This window comes from Belonocnema kinseyi, chromosome 6, assembly GCF_010883055.1.
Source record: "Belonocnema kinseyi isolate 2016_QV_RU_SX_M_011 chromosome 6, B_treatae_v1, whole genome shotgun sequence".
Taxonomy (NCBI): Eukaryota; Metazoa; Arthropoda; class Insecta; order Hymenoptera; family Cynipidae; genus Belonocnema; species Belonocnema kinseyi.
The window spans coordinates 64,818,340-64,836,146 of NC_046662.1; the positions used below are offsets into that span (position 1 = coordinate 64,818,340).

Consider the following 17,807-nt stretch of genomic DNA (forward strand, 5'->3'; position numbering starts at 1 on the left):
GAATTTTTGACCAAATAGTGGAATTTTTAACCAAAAAGATGAATTGTTTATTAAAAAAAAAAACGAATTTTTATGTAAATTTTTTTTCAATCAAAGAAATGAATTATTAACGAAAAAGATTACATTTCTACTAAAAAAAGTAAATTTTCCACATAAAAAATGGAATAATTTAAGTGAAAATGGTAAATGTTTATCTCAAACAAAAATTAATTTTCAACCAAATACATGAATTTGCAGCTGAAGAGATAAAGTTTCAGCCAAAAACAAAAGACTTGAATTTCCAGTTAGCAAAATAAGATTTCAACTAAAAAAGAAACGAACTTTAAAGAAAATAATTCAATTTTCAACCAAGAAGATTACATTTTTTATCAAAAAAGATAAATTTTTGATTGAAAAGGTAACAGTTACATTTTCAGTTGAAAAAATTAATTCCTGCAAATAATTTGAAACTGAAACCTTTAATTATTTGAAAGTATAAATATTTTCAAAATGAAACCGATCTAAATTTAATAATTTTGTATGCAAATCTTCCGATTTTTTTACTTTAAATCTTTCAAAATTGTACAAGTGTAAAATAAAATCCTTTACAGATAAAGAATTAAAAATAAATACGTTCAAAAATAGTAGGTTTTTAAAGAGGGGTTTGAAGTGAAATGGTAAAAAATTGTACAATATACTATTTGCAGAACTTTCACTTGGAATCGCGTGAAAGAGCAGGTTTTGTAATAAGTATCATAATAAGTTTTGTTTTTGTTTTTTTGTAATTTGTAATAAGGTATACAAAAGTATACAAAGTATACAAAATTTATTGACTGTGTATTTAAAGCACTTCTAGTTTAGTGTAGAATATCATTTTTTATTTCAAAATGTTCTTTTACTTAATAAATTAAGAGACTTAGTATTTTAATTTTGTTCAAACTTTTAATACCATGAAAATGTTAAATTCAATACCTTCCAAATTGAAAAATGATTAAAGAGAATTTATAAACGATGCAAATGACAAGACAAATATAATCTGATAAAAACACATTCTTATTTCTCACTTATAAATTACATTCGAGTGACAAATGATTTGAAACTTGGGACGTCGATTCTTGTCTAAATATTTCTTAACACTTTTTACACTATTTTAAAGTCACATATACAAAAATGAATGAATTAAATATTCTCTTTAAAAAATGCTAAAAATTCTTCTGTCAAAAAATTACCCCTTCAATAGAATAGTGTGATATACAGATAAAAAAAGGACAAGATATTAAAACGTGCCCATAGTTTCAAGTATGAGTTTGATCCTTGCGACTCAGTTTTGCAATTTCTTTCAACAATAATTTGTTAAAACTATTTTTTTCGATACATATCAATAGCTCATCATTCATTAATTAATTATCTATCATAAACATTACATTGACTTCCGTATGCTCTTACGCAATAATTTATAGTCAAAATTTTGACTTTAACCCTTTTCCTTTAATTTGATTTATAAGTGGCCTTCATCAAAATTTGCTTCTGAAATATATATAAAATTATTTTTCACTTGCGAAGCTCTAGCCACTGTTGACAATTTTTAATGAGCCATCAAGGGGCCGTTCAAAAACTACGTCACGCTATTTTGGAATCTTCAAAAAAACATGACCCCCCCCCCCCTGGCTTCATAAATAAGAACATCCACCACTTTATAAGTCAATTTTTTTCGATTTCATTTGATGAACAAAACTTTATAGCCCAAAATGCTCTCAATTAGGAGACATAGTGCAATTTTTCACAAAAATAGGAGAATAATAGGGGAATACATTTTTTTTTAATATAAATAATTCACAGGTATTATAATGAATTCAGTATGAAACGTTAAAGATTTACAAGTGAAATATATTTTATTTTTAACCAAATAATTGAATTTTAAACAAATAAATTAATCAAATGAAAATTAACTTCAACCACAAACAGTTAAGTTTTTAACCAAATAATCTAATCTTCAAGCCAAAAAATATAAATTTTCAATAAACAAGACGAATTTTTAACAAAAGTTTCATTTTCAAACAAAAAAGATGACTTTGTAGCAAAATATTTGAATTTTCAACGAAATACTTGAATTTTCAACCACAGTAAAATTAATTATCAACCAAATAGTTTAATTTTCAACCTACAGAAATGACTTTCGACGAAATTAACAGTTAAATTTGGAACAAGACAAAATTTCCAATGAGACCATTAAATTTTCAACATTTTTACAGAAAATTAATTTTTAACGAAGAAATTCAACTTTCAACCGTAGTTGAATTTTCAATTAAAAATATTTATTCTCAAAGAAAAATGTAATGGCGGAAATTTGTGACAAGAATTTTTTTATATTTTTAATAAAAAATTGTAGAATTTAACCAAAAAGATGAATTCTTAACAAAAAACGTAAGAGTTGGTATTTCAAGAAAAATATTTTTTTTATTATTATCAAAAGCAGTTGAATTAAAAAAAGAATTTTCAACGAAATAGTTGAATCCGCAATCGAAATTTATGTATATTTTATCATATTAAGTTTATTAATGAATTATCAAACCCTAAAGGCGAATTCTATAGAAAGGATTTAATAATTCAACAAATCGATCAGTCCATTTTTAACCGGAAAATATTAATTTTAACCAAAAAGTTGAATTTTCTACTAAACAGATGAATTCTAAAACAATTAATTTTTAAAGGAACAATTAAATTATCGTCTAAATAGTTGAATTCTAAGCTGAAAATACGAGTTTTATACAGAACAGCAGAATTTTTTATTTCAACCCGATAACATAAATTTTTTATCAAAAAATATATTTTTAATGAAGCAGTTAAAAAATTATCAACCAAAATGTGAATTTTCTACCAAATTGTTTAATTTCCAAGCCAAAAGAGTAATTTTCTACTAAAAAATTTATTTTTTTAACTACAAGTATTTTCTACAAAACAGTTGAATTTTTAACAAAAAATTAATTTTAACCGAATAGTTCGATTTTCAAGCTAAAAAGAAGAGTTTTTTACAAAAAAGTTTAATTTTCAACACTAAAATTTAAATTTTGAACCAAACAGTTGAGTTTCCTACCATAAATAATATTATTTTTAACACCCAAAGATTTCGTTTATAACCAAATATGGAATAGTTAATTTTTCAGTTGAATAACATGATTTTCAATTTTTTTAAATGTCAACAAAATAGTTCAATATTCAAAGAAAGTGAAGAATCTTCAATCAATAAAATGAATGTTTAAAACAATACTTCAACTTTAGCCAATTTTTAATTCAGAAGATTAATTTTTTACTAAAAACAACGAATTTATAACAAAATATCTACATTTTCAACAAAAATGGAATAGATAAATTTTCTGTTGAAAAAGTTAATTTTCAAATAAATAAAAATTGAATTTTTAACAAAAGACATGAATTTTTAACCTAATAGATTAATTGTCTACCAAACTGTTGAATTTTCAAGTCAAAAGAGGAATTTTATACAAAACCGCTTAATTTTTAATTAGTCAAATTTTCAATTTCAACCCAAAAATATGAATTTTCAACCAAATAGTTGAATTTTCTACGAAAGTAATAGAATTTTTGACCAAAAAAACGAATTTTCAACAAAAAAGTTAATTTTCAACCAATTAGTTAAATTTTCAATTAGGATTAATTCTTTCACTAAAAATGACGGATTTAAATTAAAACACGGATATTGCCAAACTGTTGAATTTCCAAGTCAAAAGAGGAATTTCCTACAAAACCGCTTAATTTTTAATTAGACAAATTTTCAATTTCAACACAAAAATATGAATTTTCAACCAAATAGTTGAATTTTCTACGAAAGTAATAGAATTTTCGACCAAAAAAAAATTCAAATTTTCAACTAAATTCTTATATTTTCAAGCAAATAGTAGAAACTTTAATCAAAAGTAACAAATTCTAAATAAAAAATATAATATCAAACTTTTCAACGAAAAAGATTGAAAGGAGACACTATATTTTGATGCTTCACTTGTAAAATAAAATCATTAATTTTCATATTTGCAAGCATTTCAAAAAATTGTTATTCAAATGTATATTTTCTGTAAGAGTCACATTCTGCGTTAACGCCCCCCCCCCACCCTCCAGCATGGCAGCGTGACATAGTTTTTAAACGGCCCCTAACCAGTTAATTATTACGTATGATAATTTCGAGGCTGAATTCTTCATTTGTGCAAGAAGTGGTATTCCAAAATGTCTTCTTCGTCTGAAAAAGAAAGAAAAAATGTCGTTAAATTTGAATCCGCAATTTAGTTCTTCACACGAAACAAATTTTTTTTTCCGTCAATATTAGTCCTTTAACATTATTTGAAAAGTTTTGCAATAGTTTCGAGAATTATGAAAGCAGAGAAATTTATAATTTTGTAAAATGTATTTTTGTTTATTGAAAAACTTACTGTTATCCAGATCACTGGTTTGTGTGTGACTTTCTTCCTGCGTGCGACGCCCTGTTTCACCCACCAGTGCAGCAAGGCACAAAAATTACCTTATTACATCCTTTTCAATCTACGATTGCGTGCCCAAAAGAATTTTTAAAAGAGCCAAATCAATTCTTTTGCATGTCAAAGAGAAAACTTCATCTTCAAATTAAATAGATTTTTATTTTATTTTGACGAAATGTAAACGCGGTAATATTTTTAAAAATTGCCATTTCATTTACAGGGTGGCCGTTTTAATAGTGAAAAAAATCCCGGTTATTTCCCGATTTAAATCATTTTTCATTGTCATTTAAATTTAAAAATGCGAACGTCACTTATTACTTCATTAATTTAAAAATTCTAATTTCACTTTATCATTATTTCAAAGCGCAAATATACGTAAAATAATATTAATTTAATTGATATAAATTAATTAATAATATAATACTTATTTAACTATTGCTACACTCGAAGTGAAACTCTTTTGAATTTCAAATTTTAAAAATTGAAGCTTAAATTTTTTCACTCAAACCCTCAATAATTTATACCCATAAAATAGAAGCTTTCATCGCTTAAAAATTTTTTTTAAATTAAATGCTATTAAACTGCATAACTAAAAAATTTTAGCAACAGTTTCAAGATTTTAGGTTCAAAAGTATAAAGCCACGCTATCATTTTTTTTGCTTTATATTAAAGAATGAATCAATAAATTTGGAAATGTTCAAAATTATATCACTGTAAGCTATTGTAAGTTATAAATATTAAAAATTGAACGGGCAATTTTTTTTAAATGAACACTTTGTAAGTAAGAAGTTCAATATTTTTTTATGACTTTTTAAAATAATAATTATTCAATTTGAATTAATACATCTAAATTCAATACTTACACTTACAAACCAAAAAAGGAAAAATTAAAATTGGAACGTTCAAAGTTTAAATTATCACTATGAAAATTTAACTAGTCAAGGCTATTTTAAACTATTTATATTCAAATTGTACAGTTTTTAGTATTTGAATCTAAATTCCGTATTTTAAATAGTCAAATATTTATAAATATTTTTAAAAAATCAAATTGAATGAATTAAAAATTGAATACTTTTTTTTAAATAAAAATAATAATAAAAAAAATTCTTGTAAAATAAATTATTGTTCTAATTTTAACAATTGAAATATAGTTAGAATTTAAAAACCAATAATTAATTGGTTAACAAAGAGATGATCAAGAGTTAATATTTTTATAAATCTCATAAATTCTCTATCCGGTGGTTAATTAGATGACTGTTAATTTGCCAAAAACATTATTTGCCAACGGCGACAAGTTAACGAAAAAATTGATTTTTTTCTTTTTTTTTGTGTACATTGAAATGTTTATTAAATTCTCATGTAAAAATAAAATTTTAGCAGTTGAAACTTGAAGAAAATTAAAAATCAAATTTTCAACTGTTAAAAATTCTAGAAAAAATCGAATTCTGTATATTAAAAACAAGTGCTACGAATGTTATATTTACCTAATTTTATATGAGAATTTAATAAATAAATATTTCAATCAAATTTTGTTTAAGGTCGATTTTTTCGTAAACGGATTTTTATACTTTTTATTGGCAAATAATATATTGATAAATTGATGACCATCTAATGGACTCTCAGTAGGAAAATTATGAGATTAAAAAAAAATCTCATTTTAAAACTGCATTTTAAAATTATTTAAATTGCAAATGTACGCTTGAAAAAGAAGACACAGAATGGAAAATTTGTGAAGCAAAAGATTTTAGAATTATGCATTATAAACTGAATAATTTCAAATTAGAAATAGTTACAAAATTAACATAAATATTTTTTAAAAGTTTACTTATTCGAAATTGCATTATATTATTTAGTGACTCTATATATTTTTCTTCTCAAAATTGTAAAATTTCCGGTGATTTTTCGATCTAACGGCCACCCTAAATTAACAATTACATTTTTATAACTAAGGTAGCTGTGCCAAAAACCAGGTCTCTTAAACAAAAAGTTTTCTAGGCTTCCTACCAATTTAAAATAAAAATCGTTGAACTTGAACAAATTATGGCTGATTTTTCTAGGTAAAAAAAAAGATCACCGACAACCGTAATTTTTCCAATTTTGAAAATAGGTCATTAATCTTCAAATATAGTCATTTGCTTAAGAAAATGTTTACTTTTAAAACAATTTCGTCAAAATATTTTAACCACAGAAAAATTTACTTTAAAAATTGGAAACAGGAGAATTTTTTCCCCCTGAAAAAATAAGCGAACGCTGATTAAAATTTAACCATTTTTCATAAACTGCTAAGAAGCGATAGTAAGGAAAAATGCGATTGGAAAAACGATTGTTAAAATAATTTTTCTTTGTAAGTTTTAAAATTGTTTCATTAAAAATAATGTTTTACATCTGCAATAACATCATGAGTAATATTATGTTCATTCTTAAAATAATAAAAAACACTTTTTTCCTAGATCTGATTTTTGGCACAAATATCTTAAAAAGTTTAGAGTTGAAATTACTTTAAGGAGACATCTGCAAACATTAAATTTGTTTGTATAATTCTTCAAATATTGCGATTTTTCGACAGAAATCTATTTAGCGAGATTTCAGATTCCTTCATTTTTCCTTCCAACTTTGACTTCAACATTAAAAAGAAAAATTTCAAGCAAAAAATTCTTGTTTTTCTCTTCCTAAGAAATTTTATATCTTTTTAAAATCCTTTGAAACTTTTCAAGGCTCTTTAAAATTCCTCGGAACTTTTAAAAATAGACTAAAATCTTTTAAATGCCTTGAAATCTCTTCAAGTTCATGTTTTAAATAGTTAAGTTTAAAATAGTTAAATAAAAAATCTGTGGAGTCTCTGTAATTTATATTTATAATGGTTAAATTATATTATAGTTTATTTAAATGATTAGTGATTCAGGACAGATTTTATTTCAAGTTTTTGTACTCCCTGAAAATTATAAACAGAATGTTTAGAAATGGAAAAAATAAAATTTTTTTCTATTTTCTGCGACTCTTCTAGGCTAAATTATTAAAACTAAATTAAGAAATGTAGTTTAATCTTTTCATTGAATTAATATCATTAAATTTTAATTTTAAATTTAAAAATTAATTAAAGTAAATCAGAATCCTAACAAATTAAATTATTTAATTTTGAACGTTTTAAATGATTAAAGTTTGAAATATTTGAAATTTTTCTGTTTAGACGTTTTGAATTATTTAAAACTATAAAACAATTAAACAATTAAAAATGAAAAAGAAGAAACTGGATGAATTTTTTGAAAAATGATCAGCTTTGAATCATTTATTAAAATCAATAAAAAATTCCTTGAAATATTTTTAAATACCCTGAAAAAATTCCAGTAATCTGCAATCTTTTTAAATCCCTTAACACTTTTCAACTATTTAAAAAATTCAATTTGGAACGTTTAAAAATTTTTATTATTCAATTAAGAAAGTTTTCAGTTCAAAATTTTCTATTTTGAAAGTTTCAATTTCAGTATTTAATTTGAATATAAAATTGTAACATTTTTATTGAATTAACAATTATACAACAGTTGTACCAATATAAAGTCACTTTTTAAATTGCGGGTATTTATTTCAAGTTGTTTATTTTAAAGCTCATGAACAAAAAATTTAAATTTTTTGAAACTTTCAATTAAAATAATTTATCTTGCATTTGAACATATCAAATTATTTACAATTACTGGAAACTAGCAAAGTTTAATGATTAATAGATGAAAAATTCGTGTTTGCTCTAGATTGTCTCCTTAAATCTAAACATAATTTAAATTTTCTAGAATATTTCACAAAAGCACAGATATTCGATACAAGAAAATATAATTCTATTACCAATTGAGTTTTTTTTCATAAATAATTCTTTAAATTTCTTCACAGAAAATTAAGCCTCGCAGCATACATTTTAATATAAATATAACAACAGGTATTTCTGACGCAAAAATATCATGCAAACTTTGATTGAATTTTAAGAACACTTAGTAGCTATCAATGATTATTAAGTCCACACTAAAATTATTTAAATATTTAAATATTTAATTATACAATCGTACAATATTTTCTGCTTGAATAATCATTGATAATTTGTGAATTGTGCTGTACAAATCATGCAGGTGAAGGCGTGCTCGTGAAACTGAGGCACTTTAATCTTAAAAACGAACACACAATGTGTGTATTTTAAAAATTCGTGTATTCAAATACCTTAGTACAGTGTATAATGTGCACATTGCGAATCGTATAAGTTATTTTCTGTACATGCAAGTAATTCACGAAGCGAATTGTCAGTCTTGAAGCATAAATTATTCTTTTTTTTCCCTGCCATAAAAATTATTCGCCACTTCTGCATCAAAAAATTTTTAATTTTACAAAGTAAGTTTTAAAACTAATTCAGGGTGTCTACTCAAATCCCCCCAAAAAATCCCCCAATTCCACATTTTTACCAGGTATCTCAAGAATTTTCTATTCTGTAGTATTCTGTGAAAACTTAATTTGCAATAAAAATAAAAACAATTTTTAAACAAATAGTTCAATTTTCTATAAGTGGCAAATTTTCAAACTAAAATGATGAATCTTTACTTGAAATAGTTGAATTTTTGATCAAAAAGGTGAATTATCAAATAAAATTATGAATCTTTAACTGGAATAGTTCAATTTTTAACTAAGAACGTTAATTTTCTACCAAAAGGACGAATTTTCAACAAAATTCAATAATTTCCATTCATTAATTTCAACTAAAGAGATTAATTTTCAACTAAAGTGGTGAAATAGTGAACTGGATTAATTAAATATTTAGTCAACAAACAAAAAGACGAACTTTCACCATAATAGTTCTCAGTTTAAAAAAAAATTAGTTTTCAACCAAATAGATGAATTTTCAACAATATTGAATTTTCAACTAAAAAAGATAAATTTTGTACCAACAATTAAATAGGTAAATTTACAGCAGAGAAAAAAACTTCAAACTATAGAGATGCACTTTTCACTGAAATGATGGAATATTTCGCTGAATTAGTTGTATTTTCCATTTAAAAAATTAATTTTCAACAAAAAAAGAAAGAAATTTCTAAAATTAATTTTCAACTAAAAAAAAAATTATTTTAAACAAAATAGTTACATTTTGAACTGAAACAATATATTTTTTGGGTAAAAAATTAATTTTCAACCAAAGAATAACGCATTTTTAGCAAAGTGTTAAATTTGTAACCAAAGAGATGAATATTCACTTGAAACTAAAATGATGGAATATTTCACTATATTACTTAAATCAATATTCTGTTAAAAAATTTACTTTCAACAAAAAAAACGAATTAAAAAAAAATGGTTAAATTTTCAATTGGAATAGTTTAATTTTCAGTTTTTAAAAATAATGTCCAATCAAAGAAAAACGAATTTTTAGCAAAATTGTTAAATTTTCAACCAAAAGGATGATTTTTCAAGTTAAATAATGAACCTTATACAAAAAAATTAAATTATTTACAAAAGAGTTCAACTTTCAAGCAAAATAGATTTTAATTTGTAATCAAAAGAGAGAAAATAGTAACTGAACTATTGAATTTTCAAATGAAAACATCAATTTTCAATCCAGAAGATTAATTTTCTATCAAAATAGAAACTCCTTTGAAAAATGAAAAAAAAACATTATAATATAATTTTATATTACAATTTCAAACAAATTTAAGCACCCTCTCGAGAAAATTCCTTGACTCTAAAAAAATGCCCTCAAATTACAAGGTTTTCTAGGTGAGTAGACACCCCATAATTATTTTAAAGTCCATTAAGAAATCTCAGGAAGAAATAATAAAAGAGTTTTTAAAGTGTCAAACAAAATCTAAAAAGTTACTTTTTTAAATATTAACACTTCCTTTGCAGTATATAAAAAATGCAAAGATGTTCTCTCGATGCAGAATAAGTATTTACTGAAAAAATGGAGAGCATGAAACGTTAAAAATTCTCTAATTTATTCTCAAATATTGCGATTTCTATTAGAAACTTATTGCATTATGGAATGCATTTGTCACTAAAACGGATTGCTAACAATGAAAATATCTGTAAAACATCAAAGTTTAATATATCTAGGGAAGAAAAACGAAACCAAAGGCAAAACTCAGGGAAAAACAAAAACACCCCAGTCATAACAAAAACAAGGGGGGTGACAGTGTTTTTTTTATTCCCAATTTCTTTTAAATGAAGATAAAATTATGAAAAGTAAAACTGTGAAATTCCTAGAATCCAATTTTTCACCAGTTTTGGGAAAAACCGCTTTAAATTTTTCGCCGCCAGTAAAGTTTCGGATTTGTAACAGAAGGTTGCGGGCTTAATTCTCGTTGCATACACTTTTTTCCAATTTTTGTTGTCGAATTATCTATATTAAAATATGTAAATTAACAATTTCTTTAATTATGCAAAAATAAACAGTTTAAATACTTTTTCTTCAATGAAAAACGATTTTAAAACGCATAAAAATTGGAAAAAATGTGGGTAGCGAGAATCGAGTCGTCGGTGAAAAAGTTTAAATCGTTTTTCTCGAAACTGGCCTAATATTGGGTCCTAGGAATTTAGAAATTTTACTTTGGGACTTACTTATTTAGAAAAATTACGAATAAAAAAAGAGGCTACCTGTCACTTCTCTTGTGAATCACTAATGAAGAATAAGAAACTTTAAAAAGCATTTAAGAACAAAAATATGTTTCCGTGTCCTTTCACCCTTAGCCCGTTATCTTCCGATGCGAATGCAGCCTAACGGATTATTAAAAATTGCATTCCGCTCTAATTTATTCTAGTCGCCTTCGCACAATTTTTTGTGCACTTTCTCTTCCACTTATTTTAAAGCGCAATATGTATAACTTTAATAAATAGTAAACGTGATAGTATACATATTTAGTCAGACCACTTTATTATTATTATAGTAAACCCTGATCCAGAAAAGTCCATTGGACCAATAAAAATAGACTTCTTATCATCCAAATATTCGAAGCAGTACTTTGCTTTGTGCTCGACTGACTGTATTCTACATTACAGTTTACAGTACAAATCTAGTCGTTACAATCGCATTCTTTCTATAAAGTTTCACGTACAGCAGTATTAAAATGCACCAGAAAAAAAAACCATTTATTTATAGATCTGTAATGTGCAAATAAAAAATAATTTAACAACACAATCAAAGTTTAGGTAGAAATGAAATTTAAAAACTTTAAAAACGTTAATCTGTAAACAATGTTCATTTAGACAATTTTTCGAATTTCCAGTATTCAGGGCTCGGATCGCATAAAATTAGAAAATCGCATGGAATTTCGAAAAGTCCACAAAAAGTCACGTCCAATTTTTAAGAATAACTTAAAAAAGCAGTATCAAATATTTTTTGCACAACCCAAATAAAGTTTAAACCATTTTTTAACGATAGTTATTCACGTTCAAGGATTTCAAATCTCGATTTATAATATTTCTTTCTGAATCAAACTTGTCAATTTGGATTATTTTCAAATGAAAGAAGTTTATAATTTAAATTCATTTTGAATTTTTAAGTATGAAATTATTCATTTTTTAATCATTCAGAATTCACAGCTCAAAATGTTTTCGAAACAGAGGAAATACGGTAATTTTTCACAAAATTAGGGGCATAATAAGACAATAAATTCTTTTAAATTAAATTAAAATATATAGAGGATTAAACTCAATATTAAGCGCTTTAAGCTTTCAAGATTTTAACTTGAAATATCTTGAATGTTCAACAAAGTAGTTACGTAGTTAAGTTTTCCAGTTAAAGACTCGAATAGTTTAGAAAACCGTTTACATTTAAATCCGAAAGATTAATATCCAAACAAACGTTTGCATTTTTGAAGAAATAATAATAATAAACCAAATAATTAAGAACTTTCAAGCAAAATGAGACGAATTTTTAACAAAATGACTTAAGTTAATGCGAAATAGCTGAATTTCCAAATAAAATAATTAAATTCACAATGAAAAAACAAATGTTTTGAAATAAGATTAAATTATCAATCTGAAAAGTTGAATTAAAAAAAGATAATTTTCAATAACGAAAGATGAACTTTTAACCAAACAGCTAAATTAAAAAAAAAAGGTGAATAATTTTCGAAGAAAAAAAAAGTTTTTCACAAGACATTTAAATTTTCAACAAAAAAGTTCATTTTAAACCAAGAAAGATGAATTTTCAATAAGAAAATACGACTTTTCCACCATAAAACATACGAATTTTCAAACCGTAAGGTTAAATTTTCAAATAAATAGACGAAGCCTAAGCCAAAAAAGTTGCATTTTAACCAAATAGTTTAAATTTCGAATCAAAAAGATTAATTTTTCAAAAGAAAATTGAATTTTCAGCTTAAAGTTGAATTTTCAATCAAATAGATGGGCATTTAATCAAAACGAAGATTTTTTTTAGAAGACAGTCAATTTTCAATAAACATGTTATTTTTTGACTAAAAAAATGAATTTTTAACTAAAAATTGTTTAATTTTTAAGGCAAAAAGACGATTTTTTTAGAAGAAAATTGAATTGTCAGACAGAAAACTTTAATTTTCAATAAATTTATCGTTTTGGAGTAAGAAAGATGAATTTATAACCAAATAAATGTGTATTTTTTACTATAAAACAGGTATTTTTAATCAAAAAAGTTGAATTTTCTATTAAAAAGACGAATGTTCAACAAAATAGATCAATTTTCGACTAAAAAAGGTTAGTTCAATAGTAAAAAAAAAATAATTTTCCAATAGACAATTTAATTGTCAGCCTGAAAAGTTGACTTTTCAACAAATAGATCTTTTTCAACCAAGAAATATGCATTTTTGACCAAATAGTTCAATTTTCAACAAGAAAGTTCATTTTTAACTAAAAAGATCAATTTGCTACAAAAAATGTGACTTTTCTACCATAAAAGAGGAATTTTTAATCAAAAAGGTTGAATTTTCAACCAATTAGTCGAATTTTTAATGAAAAAAAATTAAATTTTCTACCAAAGATAGTTGGAAGTTTGTTTAAAACAGAAGGAAAAAGAGGAATTCTTAAAAAAAAAAGGATAAGGAGGAATTCGAAATATGGTAAATCGATTTAAAACTTTTTAGACTTAAAAATATCCATTTAAAACAAAATTAAGAGTTTTCATACGGATTCACGGAATTATGGCTTAATTTCGAACGCTATTAATTAAAATTGTTTCAAGTATAAAGCTTTAATAAGAAATTATTCAATTTTTAATATTTTCATTGAAAATGCTACCGTTTATTTAGTTTTGAATTTCAATGTTAAAAGTTTCATCCTAATTAGAATTCAAACTAAGTATAGCAAACTGCTGGGAAAAACGGATAAAATTTTTCTAAAAAGGCAAAAAAGCTAAAAAAAAAAAGTCGCACAATCCGAGCCCTGAGAATAAGAAATAAAAGAATCAAAACTTTGATTATTAAAAAAAAATTGATTGGGTATAAAAATTCAAGAGTTCCTTTTAACACTGCTGCACTTTTCTACAAATCTATGCATTTCTTTTAGAAAAGTTTGTCGCTACCGAAAAACTTATACCTGTATATGTCCGTAAAAAACTGCGACTGTACTCAAATATCACAAATTTCTGCAAGATTCCTAGTTCGCTTTTTTATCTCTAAAATTTCGATTTTCGTACTTTTGTTCGGTTACAACTGGTCGCACGAAGAGATTGACAATCGTACACGACCTAACAACTACATTATTTCTGCGCGCAGACAAATACACTGATTATATTTTTGTCCCAGTTAAATTTCACGTATACGAAATACATCGAGCACTGCATTCTCGACTTTTTTTTCTTCTTTTTGTTAATTTAATAGTCTGTGCGACGTTAGCAAAATTTATGTGCGAATTAGTCAAGATAACTAAATGAAATTCAGTCAAAAACATTCTCTGAAAATCCTATTGGCCTCAAAATAATATCAAAGAATTCTATTATACAATAAAAGTTATAAAAAAATTTCCTTTAAATAAAATAAATTATAATATACAATAAGAAAATATTGCTGTACAAATGATAAAATCACCGCAAATACCGAAAAAAATAATCTAGGAATAATTTAGGACATCTGCAGATTTTTTTTGACCAAAATTCAGAGAATTTCGAGACTGAATGTTTCGCACATGTCTAACGAATATAATTTCTCTGACTTAAAATTCTTTTATTCGCAAGAAATAATAATAATAATAATAATAATATAAATTTAAAAACAGTATTATACTTATACGCGTATAAAATAAACAGTAAAGAATATGTCAAGATTAAAATACAATTGGCCATACACCGCTAAGTTGTACGTATTTCGTCAAACGGTATTTGACTTACCTTAGTCTAACAGGAAAATAACTGCTATTTCCTTTTTGATGATCCACGAGTTCGTGCACAGAGCTTACGATAAAAAATGAGTAAAAAAATGCATTTACCATTCCGACAGCGTACATTAATTTTGTTCGGTTTTAGGCAAAAAATGCTTAGATGGCACATTCAATATCGGTACATTATGTTAGTATTTACATGTCGATTCCTGTAAACACTCTGATTCGCCACAGTTGAAATTCTATCTGTAGAAAATTTTAATGTTAATTACAAACAAAAAATTATTTCTCTATTGAAGAATTTTAATTTGGACTGCAGTTCTAAATTGAAAAGTTTTAAGTTGCCTACAAAATAAAAATAATTAAAAAATAAAAAAGGAAACAAACAAAATTCCAGTCACTGAAGTTTTAAGCCTTCGATTTTTTAATTTACATTCAGCCGTTTAAAAATTGAGGGGTTAACCATTAACAATTTTAATATGTAGCTCTAATCATAAAATAATAAAATCAATTAACATACATAAGTTAATTGAAGGTCAATTAAATTAAAATGTTGAATCAATTTCACAGAAATTGAACTGAATTCTTCTTGAACCTAATATTTGCTTAAAAAAATGTTTCAAAAATACTTCAGAAAATCAAAAACCCTGAGGTTCTATTCTTTACTTCTACCTAAAAAGCAACTGCGTGGAATTTGGTTACGATCAATTTTCGATCTTTAAAAAACCTGATTAGTCAACTTTTTGTTATTTAAAAGCTTCGAAACTGATAATTTTTAAACTTAATAAATAAATTTGAAAATTCCAAAATCTCAAGAGCTTTGCAAAAATAGCTTATATTCGTTTTTCGTAATTTACAACATATGAATAATTTTCGAAAATCATGCCAGAAATTAAATATTTTCAGCTTTTGTAGGGTCTCATTTTTATAAAGCTCAAATTACTCAAATAATTTAAAAATGTTTTTCAAACTACCCTAAATTTTGTTGAGCTTTTAGAAACTTTATTGCACTTAAAATTTAATTTAAAAAATGTAAAAAATTTTAGCCAGTAAAAACGTCAGAACCGAAATTAATTGCTGAAGTCATTAAAATTTTTCTATTGGGTAAATTTTGAGTGCGAGAAAGAATGCAGGCTCAAACAAATTTAAGATAGTTTTCAAAGATTTAAAAAATAATTTTACTTTTTTCAGGTTTATAAAAATAAGATTTTGTCCTAGAAAAACAGAAAATATAGAAATATTACCAGATGATTTAAAATGGGACATATTATGCAAAACACGAAAAAAACTATTAGCGATTTTTTCAAAAATAGAAACTTATTTTTCCAGGAGTGTCAAGAAAAATGTTATATTACCTTAAAATCTTTTAAAATCTTCTTAAATCTACATTTTATTTTAAATTTATTGAAACTTTTACAATTTGGATTTTTTCAAAACATCTCAATATTTTTTGAAGTCGAAGTTTTTCTAAATTATTTCTAAACATTTAAAAATTTTTTTTAATTTCTTCAAATCTTCCATATGCTTTTTTGACAATTTTGGCAATCTTTTGGAATATTCACTTAAAACAATTTTCAATTTTACTACAAACCTTAAGAAATTTTTTGAATCTTTTGAAACCTTTCACAATTCTTAGGAAGCATCTGAAATTTTTTCGCCATCTGCACAAATCTACCTTTTTTTTAATTATTTAAAATTATTTCAAGTTTTATATTAATTTTGAATCTTTTCCAAACTGCTAAATATTTCTTCAACTTCCTCGTATTTTTTCAAATTTTTTTCAGAATTCAACAATTTGACTTGCAAATCAAAACTTTTTTAAATAGAAATATTAAAACTTTAACGTTCCAAGTTTAAATTTTCCTATCTAAAATAAGAACGAAGCAAGGCCTTCTATTTGAACAATTCAGTTTCAAATCGTTTAGTTTTGTATTCTAGATTTATAATGGCTCTTGATAAATAAACAGCAAAATATTGCTACATATTCATTTTTCCTTTTCTTAATAAAAAAATTCAAATTGAGTAGAATAAAAATGAAATATTTTAGACTGAATCAATATTTAAATAGAATCAATATTTAAATTTGTTTAACTACTAATTTTGAAGGGATTCAGAATCACATTGTAAAATAAATTGTTTACTTTTTAATATTTAAAGCACAGTTTAATTTTAAAACGCACTAATTAATATTTACAGTTGATCAACCAAAAACGTTTTTTATCAAACCTTTTCGATTTCAAATGCTTTTGAATTTTAATTTTTCAAGTCTTTAAAAATGCATCTTGAAAGAGCTTCAATAAACAATTTATGCTTAAAAATGAATGATGATTTGTAAACTGAATATCATAATTGAAAAACTTATCAATTAAACGTAACATTAACAAAATTTGAAATCGAACTTATTTTAAATTTGTAAGTACTTTCTCAAACAAGAGAAATGAAAGATTTTTCTTCTACAAAATTTTAAGATTTCCGAACAAAATAGTACATTATGCAACAAGGGGCGAAAGAAGTAGATTTTTCCCGCAGAAATTACTTGAGGGAAAAATCTACTTTCGTCCCGTGTTTCCTCGAATTTTGATCGACTAATTTTTACTTTCGACCCGCAAATTTCACTTTCGCCCCGCAAATTTTACTTTCGTTCCGCTAATTTTATTTTCTCCCTGCACATTTTACTTTCGTCCCGCTAATTTCACTTTCGCTGATTTTACTTTCACCCCACTGATTTTACTTTCGCCCCGCAAATTCGCTTTGCGGGAAATACATGCTACTTTCGCCCCTATTTTCAGGGGCAAAAGCTGGCCATTTCAGTCGAGTGTGGAACAAAATAAATTCATTGTCATTTCCCGGCACCAAATTTTTAGTTGCTTTTTAGATTAAAGAAATAGTGAAGGGTTTTTGAATGAGGATTAAAAAAAAAGATTGAGAACATAAAAAAATAAATGTCTTCTACAGAAGATGTCTTCTCAACTCTGTGATGAGGTGCCACAGAATACTAATTGTCGGTTATGTTTCTTCATTTAATTAACAATT

General features: G+C 24.9%; 1 protein-coding gene across 5 annotated transcripts in view; it reads right to left on the reverse strand.

The window, feature by feature from the left end:
* Positions 1-1,045: 1,045 nt before the first annotated feature.
* The window catches only part of LOC117174383 (segment polarity protein dishevelled homolog DVL-3), a 66,468-nt gene continuing 49,706 nt past the window's right edge, over positions 1,046-17,807 (reverse strand). The window contains exons 11-13 of one of the 5 annotated variants that reach the window (XM_033363469.1): positions 4,419-4,469; positions 4,162-4,228; positions 1,046-1,506 (exon numbers count right to left, since the gene is read on the reverse strand). In XM_033363469.1, coding sequence (XP_033219360.1) covers positions 4,188-4,228; positions 4,419-4,469 — 92 coding nt within the window. In that variant the 3' untranslated portion in view covers positions 1,046-1,506; positions 4,162-4,187. Of the gene's footprint in view, positions 1,507-4,127; positions 4,229-4,418; positions 4,528-13,429; positions 15,021-17,807 lie in introns of those variants that run through there. The other 4 variants (XM_033363470.1, XR_004467302.1, XR_004467301.1 and 1 more) reach the window with 4 other exon arrangements.